General features: G+C 48.7%; 1 protein-coding gene across 1 annotated transcript; it reads right to left on the reverse strand.

The window, feature by feature from the left end:
* Positions 1–239: 239 nt before the first annotated feature.
* On the reverse strand, positions 240–7,904 carry LOC119405495 (ubiquitin-conjugating enzyme E2 Z). The gene is made up of 2 exons (XM_049419421.1): positions 7,545–7,904; positions 240–707 (listed from the first exon to the last, which is right to left on the reverse strand). The coding sequence occupies exons 1-2, from the start codon at positions 7,902–7,904 to the stop codon at positions 240–242; spliced, it is 828 nt and encodes a 275-aa protein (XP_049275378.1).
* Between the last annotated feature and the right edge of the window lie 863 nt (positions 7,905–8,767).

The following is an 8,767-nucleotide window of genomic DNA, read 5'->3' on the forward strand; positions in this document are numbered from 1 at the left end:
ATGTGCACTCGATTTATTCATGTAAGGGTCGTTAAGACTACTACTTCGAAGCGCGAAGAAAAAACTAACGTGCATCAAGCAACTCGGGTCGTATGGTGGGAACGTGTGAGATTTGGGTACAATAAATCTGGAAACGTGATTCCGAATTCGTGTTTCGTTCCCTTTAATTTTGTTGCATGCCGTTTCCCTAATTCTCAAATATAAAGCGTCTGGTTTCGCTGTGTGGCAGCGGCTGCAGCTCATTGCTCGTCTGCTTCAGCAGCGCCATCCGCTGCCATCTTCTCCTTGACACGCTGACCGAGTTGTCGTAGCCGCGCCAGCAACGGCTCGTACTCGTACGAAGCTCTCAAGCCCAGCATCTGCGACAGCCTCCAGGAACTGTTGAGTTGGACCTGGGCTTTGACCATCCCTTCGTACTTGTCGTACGAGTCTGCGAACGTCTTCAGGACCGCGTCGACCAGGTACGGCGGGTAAGGTGGTTGATCCTGAAGACACGCCTCCACGGCGTCGCATATGGCCACCCTGACGGTGTCGTGTCGCACTCTGTCGCTGTACCTTGTGGATAAGACCGGCATGGTCGGCATACCCGGCTCGTTGTAGAAGGGCTCCTTGTTCATAAGCGACTGTATGGAGATGAGGACGGTGCCGATGTTCTGGACTGGGCTCCACGCAGGTCCTGGCCAAGTGCCGAGAATGCTGAGACACACCTGCCAGGAGAAATGAGTTTGTCATGGCTCGATTCGTTGTTCTAATGGCAGGTGGTATTATATTGTGTGCCATCTGGAGTGACGTTAAGTCATTGCCGCGGTACACACACAAGGCGCAAGGTCATTAGCCTTTTTATGCTAATTTGTGGAGTAATGGCCGAAACGTTCTCTTTGCTAAGCACGAGTTTGGCGATTCTTCTCGTTGTTTCAATGGCAATGCTCTTATCTGGCGGGGATAGGAAGCAGCACATTGTAAAAACGCTGTTTGTCGTACTTTGATCTTACAGTGCTGCTGCGATGCCCTGCGACAATTTAAACGGCATCTTCACAAGTAGAACAAATACAGAAAATATTCGAATTTACGTTCGATTCGAGAATTGTATTTCAGGACTAAAAAATATTGATGGTGTTTTTAATGTAACCGTAAACCACAAACAACATGCGCTTAGTATGGCGCGTCTATAGGGTGCTATTTTTAAAATCGTCGCGCACGACTACTGGTACACGTGGTGCGTATTTTTACATTACTTTGTACTTTAGCGAAACCATAATAAAAAAAAACAGGGCATTCTTATACGTTTTAAACCGATACATACTTGTTCGTAATCAGGAACCGCGCAGTCCTAGTAATTGCGGTGCTCGGGTGCTGATCCGAACGACAAGTGTTCAATGCCGGCCGTGGCGGTCGCATCTGAATGGAGTCGAAATGCTAGAGGCCCGTGTACTGTGCGATTTCGAAGCACGTTAATGAATTCCACTTGGTCTAAATTACCCAGAGCCCTCCACTACCTTAAACCACCAGGCATCACTTGTTACGTTCGATAACTTTCAAAACAGGGAGCCCAAGTAAGTAAACACAAAAGAAATTGGGTCAGCTAAGCACTATTGATGCGAAAACTGTGGAAACAGCATAGCTGGTGGCCTTCCCCTCCTCCTTTTCCTCCTCCTCACCCCCACTTCCCATTCCCACCCTTTGCTATACTATGCGATACAAAACTATGCTATGCTTTACTCTCTCCCATCTTCCTTTCCCTCCTCCTCACCCTCACATCACTCTTCCCTGCCCTCACTTTCCTCTCCCACCCTTTGCTGTACGTTACTTTATAAGGCTATATGCTATACCCTCTCCCCTCCTCACCCTCACTTCCATTTCCCACCACTTGCTATACTATACTATAAATGACCATGCTATTCTTTACCCTCTCCCCTCCACATTGTCCTCCTCCTCACGCTCACGTACATCACTCATCCTTACCCTTACCTTACATCCCTTTCCTGTCCCCTTACTATTCTATACTATGCATGGATGTGCTATGCTTTAAAATGACACTAAAGAGAAACAATGAATCAGTTTAGATCGATAAATTGTGCTCTGAGAACTCTAACGTCGTTAATTTCGCCATCATAATCAAGTTCAAAGTTTCATTTTTAAATTTCGCCCCGAAATTTCCCCGCGTGACGTCACTGATTTCAAGGTGTATGTATCGTATTTCGGCGCCATTGGCTCAACAAAATTACCCCAAACTCGGTATGTTAAGTATATGGCCCCCTCAGAGGACAATGTACTGCATTTTACCGATTAGGAACTACGTAGTCCTTAGTAGGCGCCGTCAAAACATGTGGCGGTAAGGCAAATGGTGCGGAAACTTCAAGGTGGCGTCGCCACCCACATTTTGTTTTTGCTCGTTTTCTCGCTTACTAAGCGTCTTCTCGCAGCAAGCGTGGCGTTTTGGGGATTGTAAACTAGTACTTTACTAATTTGAGAAATATCGTTTTCCTCTTTAGTGTCCCTTTAACCTCTTCTCTCCTCCTCATCCTGACTTCCTTTCCCACCCCTTTGCTATACTACTACACATGGATATGCCCCATTTCCCCTTGTTTGCCTCCTCCTCACACTCGCTTCACTCCTTAACCTCACATCCTTTCCCACGCCTTTGATATGCTGTGTCGAGACGCTCTGATGGTACGTATGTAAGTGGTTATGTAAGAGGAAGTGAAGATAAAAGCACCGCCCGTAACTGTCTGTCCTATAGACGACACCTCAACAGGTCGGCGAGGGGATGGGGAATGGGAATGAAAGATAGCGAGAGAATGAAAGGAGTAAGTTGTAATTGTGCCCCCGTGAGAGCGGATAACCAAGCGAAGCGCGCAGCACCCAGCAAAGGCCGCCAAGAAGGCCAGCAGAGGCGGGAGCGCCGCACCAAGGAGAGCCGCAATCGAGCCAAAAAGAAAAAAAAAGGCACACACGCACACGCGAGCGCGAGGTGCTCGCCGGGGCACGTAGCCCCGGCACTGTAGAAATCGAGGTCTGTCGAGCTCTTGTCCGATGAACCTCGTGTGAAACCGCTTCGTAGAGTTCAGACACGTCAGAGGCGCTCAAGGAGCGCACTCGACTCGAAGAAGTTCAGCAGCGCGCTGAGGGCACGTTTCACGGTGGCCGCATGTGCACTGGGGAAAAGGAACTCGTCGACGCTGTTGGTGGCAAGTCCCTGTTCACGGTAACTCCGGATGAGGGCACGGCGTTCCTCGGAATAATGCACGCACTGCAGCAGAATGTGATAAAGGCCTGACCACACGTACGCGTTGCAGCGCGTCAGCGCGCGGCGTTTTGACGCTGCGTCGCGCCCTCTCCCTATGGAGAGAGAGGGCGCGCAACTACACGAAGCTGCGCGCCCTCTCTCTCCATAGGGAGAGGGCTCGGCGCCGCGTCAAAACGCCGCGCGCTGATGCGCTGCAACGCGTACGTGTGGTCAGGCCTTAAGGGCAATGCCCTAGAACGCGCCGTCAGCGCTGCGCTTCGCAAGAGACCCGTCCACTCGAGAGTCGCGTTCCGAAACGCCCACTTTATTATCGACCACTCATTTTATAGGCATGAGGGCGCGACTAGTCAGCTATTATTTTCCACGCGCCCTCTACATGCTGTACTATACAACGCTATGCTAATCTCCCACCCCGGCGACGGACATAACTCAAGCTTAAACGGCTCCGCTCTTAAAGAAAACTGGGGGGGATATACGATAAAAGTGTAAGTTAGGTGACACTGTGCTCAGAACGCCGCCACAAGGTCCTATCGCTGCGATCATGACGATTAACTGCGTATAGTCGCTAGCGCTAGTGAACTTTTGCTGTCAACTAAGTATCTGTTCAGACAACGTATGTTATCAAAGCAGAATCACACGGAGAAAAGACGACTACAGGCGACGAACTCCATCTGTTTTACACTTTCGTGGGCGTTGTTAACTGCGCTGGGTTTACGTTTAAAACGTCTTCAACCAACTAGCCAAAAGAATTATGCTTACAATGATACCTTGCGCAAGATGTGTAAGTGAAGGAGTGGAGTGCGTCGCCTTTATTCATTGTGCTGATGTTTGTAAAACAATAATAAAGACTAGCAGTTGTTCCGTGTACGAAAAGAACCGATGAGCGAAGCTCCCTAGAAATGGCACGCAAACGACTATGTACATTTTGAAACTGTTACGTCGCGCGCCTTGTATTTCTTTTTTTTTTTTTTTGCGCCGCGCGCGCCGGTGCTGGGTGGGGAGAGCATCTGCTACTACCTTGGACAAAGCGCCCGTAGTGCGCTAGAATGATGGTTGTCATTTCACAATGCACGTTAAAGGTGGTGAAAATGAAGACGACAGTTATAACCAGTTGTGCACGGAGCTTATTTCTTTTAACCTCGAATTTCTGGTGCGCTAGAACCAAACCGCTCAAGGCCTAAATATTTCCTCTTAAATCACTGGCTACTGCAACCCAAAGCGATGCTTTAGGGGCACTGACATAAAATTTCATGCTCGAGATGTGTCCTTCATTCGAGTGTTCGCTATTCATAAGTATTTTTGGTCAAGTTTGAATGGCGTCGGTCACCTGGAAGTTATTTTATTTCGAGGGCAAAGAGCGTACGAAAGCTCAAAGGGGTTTCAGCACCCTGTGACATGGACACTACTGTGACGTGTTCGGTGTGGTGCATGCCATCCTGAGTGACGATGCACTAGTAGCGATGACGTCGACGATTCGAGTGTTTTTATCGTGGCGCCGACGACTGGAAACTCTCTCACTCTTCATTCCTGATCGATCTTCGTCGCGCCGCTTTCAATGATCTCATGAAATTACAACACGCAAACCACCAAGAAAAGGCAGGCGAAAGGAAAGAGCATGATTCGACGTGTGTTCGTCAGTCAGCATGTCGGGGAATTGTGTTGTTGGTATTCGCGATGTCCGTAGACTGTCGCGCCGCACCGCGGCGCATGGCGGCTACGACTCTTGGAGGATAGGCAGACGACGACGCGTGTTTTGGCTGCTTTAGTCAAATGCCTCACGCCTTTGTACTCTTCTTATGCGCGTCATGGCCAAGAAGCACAACAACAATCGGATGTGCTGCGTGCCCCGGCGCACAAATCGAGCTGCTCCTAAGAAGATAAGCCTCCATTCGTTCCCGCAAGATCCGCGGGAAAGAAAGGAATGGGTGGTGAGGCTTCGTATCGGTAAGCCTGTGACGCCGCCGATGCGGGTCTGCAGTGCACATTTCATCCCCAGTGATTTATTCTGGAGCAATACAGGTAAGTGGAAATCACTTTCACTTTTCGCTTTAATTGACGTAGAAGCCCATACGTGCTAGCGTGACGCGATGCGATGGACAGTAAACAAAAAATGCTGCAAACTGCGGGAAGCTAAAGGAACGAGAAAGCAAGCGAGCAAACCTAGTGGACGCGAAGTTGCTCGTTTTCGTGTGATCTTCGCAGTTATTTTTAAAGAGATTCAATACCGACTTCGATACACAAGCGAATTCCGTGAAATATTTCAATAAGCTCCGACATTGTACGGGCACTTTTGATCGCGGCCAGGGCCATCGGGGTTACGCTCGGTCGTAATCTTATGAAGCTGTTTCGATGCGATCGAATAATATTCATAGCGGTTTATAATAATAGTATTGCACGGGCACATGTGATCGTGATCAAAGCCGATCCGAATCGCACCTTTTAATCGTGATTGGTCCAAACTGATCCTCGTCGAGTTCGGCGTAGATGTCACCAAAATAACAATCGTCGTGATCTCGATTGCGCCTGATCACGATCAAGAGATCGTGTAGGAGCACCTGATTCGGACCGAGCCTAATCAAGATCGGCCCTGACCATGATCAAAAGTGCCCGCGTGACAACGGTTTTGCGCGCGTCGGAGGCCTGTACAACATAGACAATCAATCTATGCAGGCTTCGAGCTAAGGTGACATGATGCGTCCGTTTAGCACCAAGCAGTTTTATGAACTTAAAACGGATCGAGAGAGTGTCTTAGACGAAAAGTGGGGCCCTGTGTATCTGCCAATAACTTTTACTGTTCATTGAAACACATATTTTTGCTATTTAACGGAGACGTGCTGTGCAGACTCCGAGCTGCTGTGGACACCTGAGAGGAAAAAGCTCCTGTCTACAGCTGATGTGCTGTCGTACATCGTGCAAAACGTGTCGCACCACGCTGAAGAACACACAACAAGCTGTGTTTACGAGGGTCTCTCAGGGCAAAACGGAGCGCCTATCATCCCTCGAACAGCCATCTTGAGTCGACTTGCGCGCCACCTACAGTTCGCGGGCAGTGCGATAGCCGACACGACGACAAGCTATCAAAATGGAGTAGCGTATACATAAATATCATCGCTAACAAGTAACACGCAGGTAGCGTTAATAGTGAATTTTAGTTCGTCCGTAGACTTTGCGCTAGCGTAATACTGGGTTACTGCAGCCGTAACCGTGAGAGACCGGATAGGTGGGGCCATCTGGCGGCACAAAGAAGATTTGCAAGCAGAGAATTGGTATTGTAGAGACCTAACGTATTCCATTTCTCCGCTGATGTGCATTCGCTATACCGATATTCCATAGACCCTTTTGCGTATACCAGAATGCCGTGCATGCTAAAATTATCTAATATAGCTAATTGAGACACACCAGCCAGCATGGCCCAAGCGTGTGTCCCCGGGCACCTCGTCGTTGCTGCTTGGAACGGCGTTCATTTTTGAATCGCTGTTTTGCAATGCGTCGAAGGGAAAATGATTCGTGACGTCGCGAATCGCGGCGATTCGAATGTCGTCTTCAACACTAGTCGACATTTTTGACGGCAACGACGGTGATGCCGGCGACAAGGCATGACTGAACGTGTGCGCGTAGCAGACGAAATGTTAGTTGAACAGCTGAGCCTCACGCCATTCCTTTCCGTAGACAAATGGTTAGCTGGGGCATGGTCTGGAGGTGGCGCTGTCGGCGCTAAAAATGGCGGGCTTGCCGGCCGTTTTGAATCGTGCTAGATACCGGTGATATAAATCAATAAAACAGATAGTTATTCGTCCCTCAGTGGGATTTTGGGTCGCGAATAGGTACTAGTGGGTCGATAACTACACGTGGATGCAAAAATCTTGACATGCGTAAAATTGATGTCAGTGCTCGGGGTGCGGGCCTAAGGAGCTTCCCTCTTAAAAAAAAAGAAGCAAGGATTGCATTTCCCTCAGCTGCCACGTCTTCCTGTAGATACTGACAACAGTGACAAGCGATAGGTTCTTGGTGGCCGCTACTTAGAGCAGGCGTCGTCTAGTGTCCAATTTCGCAGTCGCAGCGCGGAAGGGGACAGCACACGCAGCACCTGTCTATATATATATATATATATATATATATATATATATATATATATATATATATATATATATATATATATATATATATATATAGTCTACCGCATTTCATTATCGTTCGTCCTCCGAGTATAGCGAAAAAGCTATTGTTAGCTAACTCTGCCCTGAATTTGCCATTGTTACGTCAAAAAAGCCGCTGTCATAACACACAGCCCACGTACCTTTCCGCATGCGTAGAGGTTCGGGTTGAAGCGCACTCTACCGGCGTCCGTGGTCATGATGCGCACACGTGGTGGAACGACCGGGTAGTTCGGGGGACACTTCATGAAGAAGTGGAAGAACCCGCCCTCGTACGGCGTTCCCTCGGGTCCCACCACGATGGCGTGGATCCTGGTGAGGTCGCTCTCTTCGGGAAAGATGAAGATCCCTGGCAGCGGGTCGGCCTTGATCTCCGCAATGTCCCGCGTCACCCTCGTCAGACAAGATGGCGTAGGCTGCTCGTTCAAGTGGAGCATCGGGTCCCAGGAGGCCATGGTCAGGCTGTTCTTGGTTACTTTGGAGATCGCCGCGGCATTCGCCATCTTTCTTATCTCGAGCTTCTGCTTGAGGGAGGCGGTCCGCGGCAGACGGCTGAGAGAATTTCGAGAACCTGCCGGTCGATCGTCTACCGCTGCGCACGGCACCACACCTGACGACGACGTCGACAACGATGATGATGATGATGGCGTTTCCAAGAATGTGGCACTTGCCCACAATGGGGAGCGGTCGTAGGAGCGGGCATTGCGTGAAAAATAAGATGAAGGACTATACATTGTGTGCAAGAAGGTATGAGAATAAAATTGATACTGTATTGCTTGAAAGTGACTGTCCCATTAGCTGAAGCTAAGCTGAGCACAATGTTAGGGAGCATTCTAATCAAGATGCGCAAGCGGGCATGTCGCCTCATTTTCTGTGTTTTTTTTTTTTTGCATTTCGCGAAAATTTGGGATTGAAATTTTCTGCCCAACTGCGGTACTTTAGAGGTTGGTTAATTTAAGAGGGTGTTGAGGTGAGCTCCCGTCCTCGTTCTCGCCTCATGTGTTCGTGTTCATTATACGCTGTGTATTTTAAGCTGGTTAATTAGTCTTGCCTTGTTAAGTAGTTAAGCATAACACAAAAATAGTGTGACTTACTCTATGTAATAGTCAGCAACATGCATTTGGTCGTGTCATCATAAGTGCGTCGGCATATTTTGAAACTCTTGGTAGAGTTAGCTGGGACACAGTGCATGAAACCTGGTCGTCATAATTGGAAGAAATGGCTTGCTCCGTTGAAGCTTGATTTTCGGGGAATTTTTGAAGCTAGCTATAGAGATCGCACGTCGTAACTGGCCGAGTATAAACTATCGGGTCATCCTTGGAAGAAAAAAAAAAATATATGGCAGTTTTCCCACCGGTGGTGCCAA

Source organism: Rhipicephalus sanguineus, chromosome 9, assembly GCF_013339695.2.
Source record: "Rhipicephalus sanguineus isolate Rsan-2018 chromosome 9, BIME_Rsan_1.4, whole genome shotgun sequence".
In the NCBI taxonomy this organism is placed as follows: Eukaryota; Metazoa; Arthropoda; class Arachnida; order Ixodida; family Ixodidae; genus Rhipicephalus; species Rhipicephalus sanguineus.